Raw genomic sequence first — 16383 nt, 5'->3', positions numbered from 1 at the left:
GGGTTCTGATACTGGTCAGGAGCCAGCTCTCCTGACTGAGATTTTCGTGGTTAATCTCTGCCCTCCCAGGCAAGTCCGTTTTCTTCTGTATTCTTTTCGTAAATCATTGGATCATCCGACGCTATTAACCAAAACGTTTCTCCGGTATGATGCTCAACGGATTTAATTTTTTGTAATCTATACGACACTGGACTTTACATCGTCCACCTGCTGTTACGACAGAAGGAAAAACTACAAATTACTTTTTAGTTTAATTTAAAGAAGCGATTCTAAAGTTTCAATTCACACAACAACGTTTTGTGCAGACTCTCGACACTAAATTTAATCGAAGTCGCTTCGCGGTTCATAATTTGCTATCCCATAAGTATGATGTCGAGCAACATTTATTGTTGTAACATGGAATGGAATGCTATTAAGAACTCCAAGAGGAAGTTTACTTAGCCGCCTGTTACAAATCATCCAATTAAAGATTACAATTCTCAACTCCAAACCTTCACATTTTATCATCACTATTGTTGATCTTTGATTGAACTTTTTGAAGCAATTCACGTTCTTGCTTGCACATTTCTACAGGATGTCCCAAAAAGATGTATAAGCACAACCATCCATACGTCAGCATTTTGTAACTTGAACTTTCATTAGTGAAAGACTTCAAGCAGTAGCATGTAATTAAAACCGCCAATAGATGGCGGTAGATTTTACTCTTTACGTATACCTCTTACATGAACATGGAGGAAAAACAGATTTTAATATGAAATACCTCGTTCCCAATACTTTCAGGGGCTTCACAGTTGAGATATCATAGTTAAATTACATATAGTAATCACATGTTTGAAACCTCATATGATCTCACTAAAGAAAACATTTATCTTTGAATTCTAATGTACTTGGATTTAATTATACACGAAAAATACTAAATTTAAGAAGAATAACAAGGTGAAATCCAAAACATAGTACACACACATTTTTGAAATGCTTTTCTCTGCGAGGTTACGTATTTCATTAACAGCGATGTTCCCGTATTGCGCAATCGAATGTTAAAGACAAAGATTGTTTTTTACTTTATTTAATTAAATATAAACAACAGAAAAACATGTTACAAATAATATAAAAGCTGTAGTTCCTATAAGGTCTATATTCTTTGTTATGCACATATTTTTGTATGCAACGAACAGTTCGTCATGAACTCTAGGTTATATTGGACCGCATCAGTCTGTATACTTCCCAAATACCAGAAATCTCTTAAATGCTTTCTGAGATGAGACACGCGGATAGACGGACAGACAGCCATGTTCTCCCATTATGCTTTCTGTTTATGCATTTTATGAACGCATAAAAATGGAACCTCGATCCGTCTGCTTGGAAAATGGTAACATAAACTTATCAGACTTAGCGAACATTAAATTAAGTCTCTGTAACGCGCAAGGGGAAGCCGAGCTAAGTTAAAAATAAAAGTACGCTAGACCTAACAACGGAGAAGTTGGAGGAATATACATATATACTACATGCAGCGGTAGTAGCCGCCGAAAACTGCCGAGACTTGCCGAAGACATTTTTAGACATTTTAGATTTAGAAGTAAAGAGAAGGGAGAGAAATATATTGAGAAAAAGCTGAAGATGTATGAAGCGGGGAGGGATGTTGTATACAGAGGATCTAACATATGGAGGAAGAATGTATCCACCTGAGGTGACAGGGAAGTGGGGCCCGTCAGTTGGACAGCCTCCCCGAACAACAGAGGACCGTTTCTGCCGCCCTGGTCGTCGTTGTATTTCGGGGTTCAAACACCATGTGTGTGTGACACGGACGTGTTGCTGGTAGTGGGAAACAGACGCCTGCTGATACCCGCTGTCGTGGTAATGATTCATCCGATAAAAGGAGACGAAATGTAACGAGTTTTGGTTTGAAGCAAGAAAACATCGAGCCTGCCTTCAATCATGTAACTTAGTTTATAAGGCACAACCGAGTGTAGTTGAAGGGGTGATATCTTGCAACTATCCTGCAACATAATGTGGATATTTAATAATGCAAAAATAGTGTTCCCACTTCATTGGAGACAGTGGAAGTTAGGATGGCAAGTAATGGTTAAATTGCTTCTAACAAGATGATGGCGGCCATCACGTGATGAAGATACATTTTCAAGAGGATTGTGTTTATAACTGCAAGAAAAAGTAAAGTTATATTAGAACTGAATTTGTTCCAATCCTGAAATTAGGGAACCCTAGAAAATTGTCCAAACAAGTGATTTATAAACTGGTTCTGAGCTAAAAGTTTTATTTCCTAACTCATATTCGGTGATTCAACACGCATCTGGAAATATAGTGAATTAGACAACACCTACCAGGGAACCGTGAATCGGAAGGTCATTGCATCAACTTTGGCGCTAATTAATTTAAATTATGAAAAGTGTTTTCATATTAAAACGAGGAATTGCCAGCATTCCTAACAAACCGTGTGAACTTAATTACTTTAGCATAACACGTTCACTTCTAACATGAAAGCGTACGTAAGATACTGACATTTAACTACAATGGGAGGTGTGTAAAGGCAAACAATTCAATAAATATCCAGTTGTTTTAAGAATCGAGTTCAAACTGGGTTATGTGCAAATGCGTGAAGGACTTTATTTACTAGACAGTTACTGGGCGAACTTTTAACACGTCATCTAAACATCCGCAAAGAAAATGTTAGTATGTTAGGAAGCCAAGGTTTAGCTAGTTCACATGGTAGCTTAGTTATGAACAATCTTGCATAACGGAACAGCCGTTGATCGGAGAGACGCAGAGGACTGAAAGTCTGTCTTCTTGAACGAGCAGTTATTATTTTTTTCTATATTACAAAAAATTATCAAATCTTGTAATTGTTTTCTTCAGTCGTTCAATTGTTTCATTAAGAAGACAGAGAGAGGGACAGACGTTACAAAAAGAAAGAGATGGCTTATATATTTGTAGATGTTAAAATATGTGCCATCAAACATCGCAGACCGTCGAGCAGCACTTTTATCCATATTTATAACAAAGAAGAGAGAACAGTTGCTGACACACATCGAACCGATGCATTGAAGATTCGAGGCTTTGAATACATCGTATTAAAACTATATTAGATATGCATAATGCCACTGAAGGAAATTAATTATTGTAATTAATCAATGGAACATTGCTCGATCTCGTAAGAAAAGAAGTCTTCCTGTGCCTAAAAGATATGAAGACAAAAACTACTTGCATTGTATTCAGTGTTTATACATCATATATATGTATGCAGCAGTTAAGTTACCTGAAAGTTCGGTGCCTTTCTGACATGCGCCATGTCGTAATGCAGTATGCACTTTTGTACATGAAACTTGTGTAAGCGCCTGACGGAAAAGACGGTTTATTTGGACAACAACAATTACAGAACGCTGCTTCATCGTAACACACAACTTAATTTTTGTATTAAGAAACCACTAAAGAACACGTGAATGTGGTAATTTTGAAACTACATGCTTACTCAATATCCCTGTTATTTTTAGGTAATGAAATTTCCCATCACGAAGAGATATTACAGGTGTTAGCCTTTGTGTACTAGGTAATATTTAGTTCCAAGCGAACAAATATTAAACTGTCAAAATAGGCATAGAAATAAAGTTCGAATTGAAAATTTAAAACAGTAACGCATTGACATTATTGTATGTTATGTCTACAACGGTGAAAACATACTAACTTACAACTGTGTGTGTATATGTTGGGCGATATTAAAAGAAACACAGATAAAGTTCAATATAAAACTTAAAGACGTCGTGGAGTTAATGACGAAAATAAAATTACAGTGAATTTTCAAAAAAATAAAGAAGATAAACAGTGAAATTACTAAGTAAAATCACATCAGCGGACACACCAGTTATTGAAATCACTTTACGAAAGTGTTAATTCAAGCAACGTAGTGGCGTGCGCGCATCGGATATAAATTAAAATTCTTAAAAATAATTAATAAGACTAATTATTAAGCTAAAATATGGGTGCCGAAATATGACTGACGTGTGGATGGATTAGATAACTGACTGCTACAACATGCTGGACATTTTCCGGGGTCTAAAGAACCTCATCAAAGTCAGCCATATTCATATCGACTCACCAGTGTTCAGACTACATTACAGTATCACCGTGATGATGCTAATTGCATTCAGCCTCATTGTGACGACAAGACAATACGTGGGGAATCCCATAGACTGTGTCCATACCAAAGATATACCTGAGGATGTCCTAAACACGTTCTGCTGGATCCATTCCACCTACACTCTCAAGTCAGCGTTTAACAAAACCGTGGGAAAAGATGTCCCATTCAAAGGAGTTGATAATTCCCGTGGTAGAACAGACGACCAGAAATATTACAGATATTACCAGTGGGTGTGTTTCTGTCTGTTCTTTCAGGTGAGTTACAAATTTTATGAAACAGTAAAACCTATTCGATTCGGACTCTCTATAATTCGGAATGTACGAGGGTCGCTCATTAAGTAATGCCCCACATTTTTTTCCTCAGAACATATTTATTCAAGATGGCTCAAATTTAGTGACAATATAAATCAATGTTTCCTTTACACATACTATTTTTTCACATAGTCCCCATCAACTTGTACGGTTTTACGCCAGCGTGGAACAAGTGCATGCATGCCTTGCCGGTACCAGCTCTTGTCCTGTGCACGTAGCCATGTCCTCACTGCTTGAATCACGCTCTCGTCATCTTCAAATCTTGTTCCGCGGATAGCATCTTTAAGTGGCCCAAAGAGATGGAAGTCGGAGGGTGCCAGATCTGGACTGTAGGGTGGATGGGGTAGCACCGTCCAACCCAATTTGGTGATTTCTTCCCGGGTTCTCAGACTTGTGTGAGGGCGTGCATTGTCGTGCAGGAGCAAAATTTCTGCTGGATGCTTGTGAGGCCGAACTCGTCGAAAACGCTTCTTGAGGGTTTTCAGGGTCCTGATGTACGCGTCTGAATTGATGGTCGCACCTCTTGGCATCACATCCACAAGAATGACCCCATCACTGTCCCAAAAGACAGTCATCATGATTTTTCCGGCGGAGGGAGTTGTCTTGAATTTCTTCTTTCTCGGTGATTGAGGATGATGCCACTCCATTGACTGCCTTTTTGTCTCTGGCTCAAAGTGGTGTATCCAGGTTTCGTCACCTGTAATGATCCGGGACAGAAAGACCTCTCCCTCAGCATCAAAACGCTCCAACAATTCAGAAGAAATCGTTTTCCTTTGAATCCTGTGGTCTGCTGTGAGACTTCGTGGAACCCATCTTGCGCACACCTTCGAATATGCGAGAGCCTGGATAATTGCAATCACACTTCCATTGCTAACTGAAAGCTGTTGGGCCAATTGTCGAGTTGTGATGCGCCGATCCTCACGAATAATGGCATCCGCGCGGTTCAACATGTCTGGAGTGGTGGCTGTGGCAGGACGCCCAGAGCGCGGCAGATCACGGAGCTCGGTTTCTTCACTTCCTGAAGCTTTAACTCTCTTAGCCCAGCGACCAACGGTGCTCCTATCGACTGCACAGCTTCCATACACAGCACACAAACGTTTATGAATGTTCACCACCGTTTCTTTTTCAGCAACAAGGAATTCAATTACAGCTCGTTGCTTGTAACGAGAGTCGTTCACAGACGCCATTTTAACAGTTCACTACAGCTCCGCTATCGGTTGGAATCATTTGAAACTCCGTACACGAACGCGGGAAACATCAAATCTCAAGCATGTAAAAGTACACTTTTCTATCTTCATTATTGGCTGAGAAAAAAAATGTGGGGCATTACTTAATGAGCGACCCTCGTAGTCTTTTTACTAATGTACTAATTATGTTTTGGTAAAGTTTTCTCTTCAGTTTAATCACATTTGTGTCCCACTACCACCTTTTAAACATGATGCTGGATTGTGAACCAATTTGCTTATTTTTGTCAACTAGACTTGAAAACATACATACATTTACGTCATTTAATTCCGGTAAAAAATTACTAATTCAGACAACCTTCCCCAATATCAGTCGAATATTGTACTATTTAAGGCTTTATAAACTCGATCTCGGTTCGATTCATAACAGGGGCAGGGTGTTTTCGCTGCTGAGTCCAGGTCGGCAAACGAATCATCCCATTCTCGTATCCAGTTGGTATAACTGACGCTTTGCTGCTCATGTTTCCGGGGGCTGGAGGGGAACTGGGTCGGTGTTCCTTCTCAAATAAAACTGACGATGCTTTTTTTTCTCCTGGTCGCTTATTGGAGACATGTTACGCCCGCAGAATGGTTGCCTGACGTCATAAACCACCGCGAAAATTTCAAGTACTACTCTCGTATTTTACATTTTGAGTGACACCGGAAGCCCTCTGGGCACAGAAGAGACTGCATGAAACGAACAACTCATCATTAAACGGTGGAGAGGTTTAGCTGCACCTGAACGTCCCCTATTCATCGCTAGGCTTAAACATGAAAACCAACATCAAACTTTACTCTTTGAAATCTGACGAAAGACTTCTACACTAAAAATTTCGTAAACTCATTGTGTTACATTGCAATAGTCGGTGAAAAAAATACCAGTTATTTTTCTTAAACGACGCTTTATCAACAGCACTGGTTATTACAAGGTTTATTATGAAATGTGTATTACATAAGCTGCAGAAGGAAGCAGTGTTCTTCTTGAGAAACAAATAGTTGCTCAGCTATTCAATGAATTCCATATCATTATGGTACACAAGTTAAATTACCGTCTCCCACAAGGGCCCGCCATTGGTCCCTGTCCTAAGGCAGTCGAGTTCAGTCATCAACCTCACAAATCATTTCTCCCAGAGCCATTTTAATAATATCATCCTGTATACTCACATGAAAACTTTGGGCAGAGCAATGGACCTGTCGTAAGACAGAACACTAAATAATAATAATAATATACTCACATGTCTTCCAAGTGATTTCTTACATTCAGGCTCTCCGGCTAAAATCGTGTATGCATTTCTGAGCTGTCATGCGTGCTACACGTCTCATTTACCCCATATTTCTGTATTTGATCATCCTAATAATATCTGCTTTGGTTTAAACATTTTCATATAAATTGTGCATCTGAAAAAAAACCCAAATGCGGCAATGTTACTTATGACGATATATTGTCTATGATTATTGTTTGGGAGCTGTATTTCTCTAGATGAATGCATTGATTTCATAGTATTTAACGCCGTTTTCAACATAATTGGCACTTTTTTTGCTTTACATTTCGATTAAAATAATTTTAAAATTTATGGGGGTAAATTAACACAAATATTAGACAGACCTATAAAAATATTAAAATGTTAACTGAACCGATAAGTCATAATGCAATATAAAAGAGTGTTACAGAAATATTCACTACGATTGCGAAGGCATTTCCATTGATACCACGAGATAAAATAATAGCTCTTTTCCTGCTCTTCAGATTTATGTCAAGCCCATGCGCATATGTCATTCACGTCATTAAATTTTTATCTGGCAATCACGAATTCTGATAAGATAGTAAACGAAATAAAATAAAAAATCGAGATCAAGAAGTGGGAATAGCTTTGCAGGAGTATATTTGTATCTGCAGTTCCTACCATCACTAAAAGTCAAACACAGCGCCCTCGCGGCTTAAGGCATGGTTCCACTTAAGACATGGATGTGTATTCGCTTCTTTCTGTGTTGTTCTGTCTTGATCCCGCCTATGCAGTCCTACCAAATGTATATGAGGACAAAGTAAACTGTACCCAAACAGACAAAGCTCATCATAGAGGGCTGCAGCAGCGGCGATGAACAATACACGATAATCGAAAAGGTAAATAAATTATTCGGGAAATACCGTATTTCCTCTATTTTAAGACGCCATCCATTGTACGACGCACCAATGATTTAGTAATATGTTTTCAGGGGATAAAATATGTATACAACAAAAGGATTTTGTCAATATTCAAAAAATAAATAATATCTGTATTATTGATTTTTGAATCTTCTTTGCTGCTGACTTTGTATTTGCAGCCCCATGGCTAGTGTTACGGACACGAAGATTTTCCCTGTGTTTTAGCCATACGATATTATTGTTTAACATCGATTCTTAGACACCATCAAATGTAAGACACACCCCTATTTCAGAAATTTCAAAAATGTGAAAAAGTGCTGTTTAAAATCAAGAAAATACGGTATACGCAGGCGTAATGTAATTTATATCACACCTTTCCACTACTGTCAATTTAAAATTTATTTTGTGGACAGGTGGAGTCAGTTAGGAAGTCGATTACAAAACTAAACTTCTTATCCACTACAACACGTTGTCTGTACATAAGCCAGATACTACATTTTTATTATAAAAGGGGGCTGTATGAACGAGGATATAACATACAGACCATAATCATGAATTATGAAATGACAAGGGAACGAGTGGTTACAGAAATGTATAATAACTTTTACATTTAATTAAACTGTTCTTACGCAATGGATTAAGTTGGATTAACGTCAGGGAAGTGGGGGAGGGGGGGGTCACTGTGTTCGGATCCCAGCCGGATTACTACTATCCGGCTTCCAAGATTCCACGCTACAGTCGATGAAGTTTGTATAATTTAACGGAAATTTATAGGTCTCTGTTCGAAGACGGCGGATGAAAAAGACAGACATTTCTCTGAGCCCACTAATGTACGGTTTTAAACTGAACGTTGATGCTAAATGTCGTAATAATTCCTGCTTCGCACTTCACCTGATAGCGGGATAGGGTATAGAATCGGAGGCCAGCTATCGGGATTGAGTTTTCATGATTTTCCTCAGTATCTACAAGCGAATTATGCTATTGTACCTTCAAATCGTTACTATAGCTTTCGTCCAAATTTCTTTCACCATTCGCGACCATCTTCCTACACGATCCTATGTAAACCCAGCAGTTTCTGTGGCGGAATGATCAGTATTTCTGTTCAGTATTCGAGGTTTCCGCTTTTAAATTTCTGTCTGGGTAACAGGTGTCATGACTGAGGATTTTCGTGATTTTCTTTAGTACCATCGTTCCAAATGCTTTTCAATTGATTATTCATAATTTTATGAACACTTAACGCTCTAAGACCTGTACAGTTGATAAATGTAGCAATTAATACAAGAGTGGATGAGCCATAATCCTTAAACAACCCAAGAATTACTCATTTACAAGGAAGGGAACATTTCGATATAATCAAGTTCTTGTTTATTGGTGTGTCCATCGGCCATCGTATAAGCTTTGAACCAATCGTATCATTCTTATGAAACTCGGTTTGAACATCACGTCTTTGTCACCATTATTTTGCAATGAACAATACAAGCATGGTGTTCGTTAGAACGTCTGCTGTGGAAGCAACACTAGCACTATTCAATGCAGGATGCTAACATTTTGTACAGTGATAAATAGTTGAAAAATATACAACTTTTGTTAACGTCATTACGTGTAAAATAGCATGCATCATTTTGGCAACCACTCGACACCCAGTCTATATTTACGGAACGGTTTCATGACGTTAACAGACAGATCATTGTAATGTTTGGTGTAGTAAACGGATCTGCAAATAAAAAAAACATTTTTTGTTCCTTAAACATTATAGACACGATGAGTGATATTTCAGGTTCACAAGACGGACAGTGTGGGTTATTGCACCGCGTAGTCTGGTTGAAGTTTAATGAGGTTTCAGAGGAGTTTACTGCGATGATAGCTCTTCTGATGAGGATGAAATCTGAATGATGAACTTCAGAAGGAGGTATAAGGAGGCGGTCGTGGACTATTAAAACCACAGAAACCAATTCAGGAGAGCCTCGGATCAGAGGCTCAACCTGGCCGATTTCTGGAATACAAAGTAGAAAAGATTACACCGAACAATGTACGTTCGGCGTATAAAATTGTGTACCAGTGGGTTTTTTTAGTCGTCTCTGGTCAATATCTGAACGTGGTGACCCCTTTCGGGACGCTTATGCGAAAGAACCACGGTGGGTTCGCACTTCCTTCCGTGGCCTGTCTTTACCTACCAGACTGGAAGAGGAGACGCGGACAAACATTCATGCCTTGAGTCGGACTCGAACCCACGGTCGCAGCAGTCAGGCGCACGAGGGCCATGCCTCAGACCGCGTGGCCACTGCGGCCACCAGCGGGTTAGGAGTAATGAAATTTTACGAGTTGCTCCATATCTCTTGATCTACCGTCTTTTAACAGAGCTACAGGACTGAAATTTTCAACAAAGTTCTACAAACTTCGACTGCCATTTGATATTTTAGAGTTTTTCTTTTCTCTTGGAGCTACTCAAACACAGTCAGCTTACAGTCATATACTATGTATGTCATTTAAAGAACAAGAAATAAGGATTTTTAAACTTGTATGTTGTAGATTAAAGTGATTGATAACCATGTTTCGTCATAATTTATTATAAATTTTTATAACATTACGAAATCTTCTATATAAATCAAACAAGGTTTCCGCTACCACGAAAAGTAGATTTATGTTAATCTTATGTCAGTTTTAATCTTTACAAAACGTACATCTGTAGTGCGTCAGTTTTACTGTCGTAATATGGGAATTCTTGAAACTTGGTATCTCGACTATATCAAGTGGCGCTATTTGATACAGATCTGCCATCTCTACATGACATGAAATGTTTAGCAACAAATGATACGTCTCAATATATGACAGGATGTTCATATCTGAACCTGATAAACCCAATATAGTGATATTTTGAAAATACACTAGCTGAAAATCTACCTTACGTATGGAAGTAAAGTTTTTTCTGCTCTGAGTTAAATGATGAGTTTGATGATTACATAGAGGAAATAGAGGATCGAAACAGTAAATTGAGATTCTTTTGGAAGCGACATACGTTTTGTCATTACTAGATATTAAGAATGATATATATTATCAATGAACTAATTCAATGGAGCAGAGTGTTTCTTGATAAGCTAACATTGCTCTCAGCGAATGAAGAAATAATCCGACTTTATGAAAATATGCGAGAGAAATTGACAAAAATATTCTGGAAGAATGCAGACTGAATACAGTTTCATGTTGTGTACTGAAAAAACAAGTTGGGATGACAAACAATGTTGTACCTGGAAAGTCTGAGAAAAATCACGGAAAACGTCAGCCAGTACAATCGATAATCGGTGTAGGATTCCAATCGGGTATTTTTCTAAAATAAGCCTTTAGTTCCCTCGCTAAACCACTCTGCTCGTAGCATGGTGGCAGACCAAGATATGTCTCGCGAAATAAAATATTTTGCACTGATTTCATTAAAGGACCTATATGAGTGGCAACATGAGGTTGTGGTGGAGCTGTCCTGTGGTTGTTCCTAAACTACAGGTTTCTTATTAGATAAATAACAAAACAGTCCATTTCCCGCCATTTTTAAAAGTATATTTACTGAAATAATTAACTTCCTTATTTAAAATTACAGTGTTCTAAATATTTCAAATGAGCAATGTTCTCTTATTTACTGCCGTGGACCCGCATTAACGGTTGATTTACACCACTTATGGCCGTTTAGAAATTAGGGAAGAGTAAGAGAAAATGAGAAAACGGAATATATTATAAATTGGTCCTAAGAATCACAAACATATTTCACCTTATATAGCTTATACTCTCAAAAGTCAAGCCATCTTTGTCCAAAAATAACATGAGCCTTGAATTACGTTCCGAGCTTCAGAATATTTGGTCCTTCCATCTATGCCTTGGTCATTATATATATAATTTACTTTGTGGATCATGCATTTATCTCATTATAAGGATATCCTGTTTTTACATTCTGTCTACGCGTTATTTCCAATGCCTGTTAAAGGTTTAATTAAAATGATTTCGAATTTTTTTTAACTCTCCTACACCTTACATTATTCGAAATCGCTTTAATGTCTATTAAAATACGTATATAGAAATTCCCGCGGTAAACAGTGAAACAAATCCTCAGAAACATTTACATTTGGTAAGTTTGTTTTGAAAAGGGAATGAGTCACATTCTGGGCTAAGTTGAGTGAAGACCACTTTGGTGGTAACACGTTGTATATGAAGCCGTCGCTGGCCCCAAAGAGGACTGGAAACAAATGCTCCATTAATTGTAACAAAAAAAATTAAGGTACCCACAGAATTACTAAAAGCATTCTTAATGTATCACATTTATCTTGTTGTTTATTTATTGCAGATACAATTCCATTAGCTGATAGAACTAATTAGCGATGTTTATACGGTGATCACATGCCCATATTTTATTTTGAACTAAGCAACTTTACGGGGCAGATTCCTAGTTGAGAAGCTGATAGCCACTCAGATTTTTTACAGAAACTGGAGTTTCATTAATAACCCGCCACTGATTTCTGAGTCACAACATATTTCGGATAGACAGACGTTCACAAGTTACCAGAGCCTACTAAACCCACAATTTCAAATTTGAGATTTTAAAAATATTACTTAATCTAATTTTTTAATAAATGTTCAGAGCTCAGGCATTAATGAGGAAATGATTTCAGTCCGCGTGTTTATTATATTGTGTGCCTCAGTAATGGAAATCATTCACTCTTGTATACCACATAACAAGCATGCATCGCTGAGTTCTTCTGGAGACCGGCTATACCGAAACAGTACCTTAAATTAGGCCACGACCGCTTCCAACCACATCCTTTCCCACTCGTAGTTTATAAATCATCTTATCACTGGACGCGATACAGTATTAACTACTTATAACGTCGACAAATAGACTACATATTACAAAGCTACTGAATAACAAATATGTACCAGCTCAGTGCATTGAATATTGTCACAGCTAACGTAGCTGATATTGTAAATTTTAAATTTATTTTTCCCTACATGGGCAGGGTATGTAGAATGTTTGGAAGGTGAGAAATATGTAGGGAATTTTGGAACGAAAACTTGAAAGGAAGAAGTCTCTGGAGACAGACGTGCATGGGATGATGGTGTTAAAATGATTCTTAAACAAACGGAGTTAAGGGCGTGGATTGTAATCAAATAGTTTAGGATAAGGTCCAATGAAGGAGTCTTTTGAACATGATAACGGACATTAGGGGCGAGGAAAAGTTTATTTCTCAAGAACTCCGCTCTCTTGAGTTAGTGATGTGGCATATTTTACGTATTTTTCTACCTTTGTAGATAACAGGTCTTATTCCTGCCCTAGCCTCAAAAATGTTAATCGTATCATAATCTTATTAGAATATAATACACTCAAATGGAAGTCTAGAATTTCTAATTTCTTGCTGCTATTCTTCTCATACAGCACTTTGCTGATGGCTGATCCACTACTTTCTGCCTGAATTTGTAATCTTACCATTGCATGTCAGAAGCCGTACGCTTTGATCTAATAGCCCAAATAAAATAGTTTGAATTTTTTTGAAAATTAATTTAATTTGCCGAGTTGTGTATGACGTGTACTTGATTCGCACGCCGTTTTTGTCTCTCTTTGTTGTTTCAAGTCACAGGTCAGAAGTGAGTTGAAACGAACACCCACTCTCGTATAAAACATGAAATTTCATCTAAATAAAAAAAACATTTTCAGTTTAAGCGAGGTTCTGTTACCGACAGAACAATGTCTCCACTGTTCGAAGTCCTAAAATTGTGTGGCTTTGTTGAACTGATGTTCCAGGGAAGAAATTATACGTGTCTGGGAGTTTCTTGTGTGTTTTTGATACCATCGTAAGAAGTTGTTTACTTGCTCCTAAGGTAAGGTGATACCTCAAGTATACAAGGGTACCATCTGCAGCTGAAGGAACGAATACAAAGATAGATACAGTAATGTGTTAGGCACGTTTGCTTACTCTTGTGGAGGGGGGGAAATTGACATTTTAATTCAACGATCTTGCATGTTCGAGAGTCGACATAGTCCGAAGAAGACCGACAACAAATTTAACACTTTGAAATCTATCGAAGTTGGTTCTGTGTACTGAGAATTTGTGTTCGTGTACTTAACGTCGAGAGGGTTTTCTTTACATAGAAAAAATGTTTACATTACGTTTTATCGAATCATTGCGATATATCGATTTGAGTTCGATGGATGGTGAATTGAGTTTTACATAGTTAATGGTGTCCTTCGTAAGGATTAAAGATGTTATTATACTTTGTTATGTACTCAGTGATAAATGATATTTATTTTTTTATAACACTTTGAGGTGTTACTGGACTTTGAACATCGACTGTGAATGTGACCCGAATAAGCTTTGTAGGTGTACTAATTCATAATAAGTTGCTTAAGTTTATAAAAATTCCGATATCAGTTTATCAAACTTGAGTCGTTAATGAATTTTAAATCTAACCTTGTATTTTTTACTTCATATTACATTAATTCCACAGATTTTTATTTGTTTGTATAATGTGTTAGTAGTGATATCTTAATTATTTTAAAGATTAATTTATAATAATCTGGGTTCAAAAACACGCTTTGAATGTGGTAACACTTTATCAGAACAAACAAACTGCTTGATTCTGTAAGATTTGTCCTTGTGCACAGACATCGCATTAATTATCAACATTGTAACACACGTTTTTCAAAATATAATATTGTTTCGGAACATCTGTTATCCAAAATAAAATTAAAGAGCAATAATTTTAGCAGATACTAATTAAAAAATATACTTCCAGAATAAAAAAGAAATTCGAGATACTGAAATTATTAGGAAGTATAACATCACTCGTGACGACTCAGAAATTTTAATAATTTGTGAGAAAACGACTTTGATCCTAAGAAACGAAACTGGAGACACGATAAAGCGAAATGTTTAATATATTTGATAGCCTGAAGCCCTTTTTTAAGTTCCGACGTATTACCACGGGTGGATTTGTCTTTGCGCTCCACTACCGAGCCACCGTCGGCATTCTTTTAATGTCATGTGTCGTAGTGGCCGCAAGGCAGTACGTCGGAGACCCCATCGACTGCATTCATGGCAAGGATTTGCCTCATAATGTCGTTGACGCATTCTGCTGGCTACATTCCACTTTCTCTATACGGTCCGCGTTTCTTAAAAGAGTCGGTGCCGACATTTCGCACCCAGGAATCGACAATTCCCTAGGAGGACACAGACCAAACAAACAGCATCGTTATTACCAGTGGGTTGCTTTCTGCTTATTTATGCAGGTGAGTGTTGGTTCTTGGTCCTGAAAATATCATACAGCCGGTTGTTCTGTGTGGCTGTGAACGTGATTGATTCTTAGGCTATTTAATGAACCTCTTTTAAATTTCAGACATAGTAAGTAGAACTTGAGGTTCCACGGTGGCGAGTACGAACATGGCTGTCTTCTGGAACCAGACTACATGGTGCTATGACCCAGAAGACAGCCACCTTCAGATATATTTCCAGTTCTTCTGTATGGCTATGAACGTAGACAGACTGATAGTGAAGACAAGACGTACATACATAATTTTAGTGGTGGATATCACCCCCATGCTCTCAGAAAGCGACTGTTTGCATCACACAGCAGAGGGCAGTATAATATTAAAGTAAGACATGTTATGAGGATATGACGAGGAGTGAAATGAATCGAAATCGTGTCAATTATTGTAATTTTATACTACTGGTGTTTTAAATTCCGTTCCTATTAACAGAGTACTAGTCAATTAGCCAGCGTGGATGACTTTTGTGTATTCTAAGCCACGATCTTCGGAAGACAATTTAGGCTTGAAGACTTGTTTCTGGCATCACAGTATATCAGGATGTTCAATTTAGAGAATACAGAGGTCTTCAATTGTTTTTGTTGGCCAAGTCTTCGAACAGGTCCGATAAACTCCGAGTTCCTGGTATGATATAAATTTGAGCACAAGTCTCGACGCCTATACAAGTAACTATTCGAGCAGCCTCCAATGGTAAGCAGGCGATATATAAGGTCGATTGATTTCTAGTTTATTTAACGGCGTTGTTTCAATTTTGAAGGTCATGTATGTCGAAAAAGCTGCAAAATGAATAAAGGTTGAATGTAAACGTTTCAGGTAAGAACCTTTTCCGTGGAGTTAATTAAATATGGCTTTATTTTCAATTGCGTGGATAAAACAGGCGTACATGGCCCATGAATTCGGTTATTCAGCAGAAACAAGGAGTGGAACCACGAGCAGTTGTCGCTGCTCAGACAGACGATGCCACTGAACCAAATTTTTCTTCATGCGTTCCACCAAGAATAAAATGTGAATGTGTCCCGAAACTTAAACGCCATGCCGAGAGGAAGGAAGATATTCAAAGTCGTAATCTTGACACTAGATGATCGCTTTACCCCCTTAACTGAATGAACTCTAGGACCCTGGAATCGGACTTGACGTGCCTTTCCAGGAATTACGTTCTAGCCAAATTCATATCATAAGTTTTTACCTTTGTAACTGATAAATGTCAATGAATGATCGAATACGTAGTTATTGTAATCGTTTACTGATTCTTCCTA

General features: G+C 37.8%; 1 protein-coding gene and 1 long non-coding RNA gene across 4 annotated transcripts in view; one reads left to right on the top strand and one right to left on the bottom strand.

The window, feature by feature from the left end:
- The window catches only part of LOC110836971 (uncharacterized), a 249532-nt gene that overhangs the window by 151103 nt on the left and 82046 nt on the right, over nucleotides 1–16383 (bottom strand). The gene's annotated exons all lie outside the window — the stretch shown is intronic.
- Nucleotides 1–16383, top strand: part of shakB (Innexin family member shaking B) — a 29319-nt gene that overhangs the window by 4579 nt on the left and 8357 nt on the right. Inside the window, exon 1 of one of the 3 annotated variants that reach the window (XM_022078730.2) lies at nucleotides 1599–4404. The exons of 1 other annotated variant lie outside the window; for it this stretch is intronic. In XM_022078730.2, the coding sequence (XP_021934422.1) occupies nucleotides 4045–4404 (360 nt within the window). In that variant the 5' untranslated portion in view covers nucleotides 1599–4044. Of the gene's footprint in view, nucleotides 1–1598; nucleotides 4405–14731; nucleotides 15092–16383 lie in introns of those variants that run through there. One more of the 3 variants, XM_087351269.1, reaches the window with a different exon arrangement.

The sequence above is a fragment of the Zootermopsis nevadensis genome, unplaced genomic scaffold (assembly GCF_977971745.1).
Source record: "Zootermopsis nevadensis isolate Lab colony 2312 unplaced genomic scaffold, Znev_1.0 Znev_ptg000002l, whole genome shotgun sequence".
NCBI lineage: Eukaryota > Metazoa > Arthropoda > Insecta > Blattodea > Termopsidae > Zootermopsis > Zootermopsis nevadensis.
The sequence above is the reverse complement of the archived record's forward strand: the minus strand, read 5'-3'. Positions and strand labels throughout refer to the sequence as shown.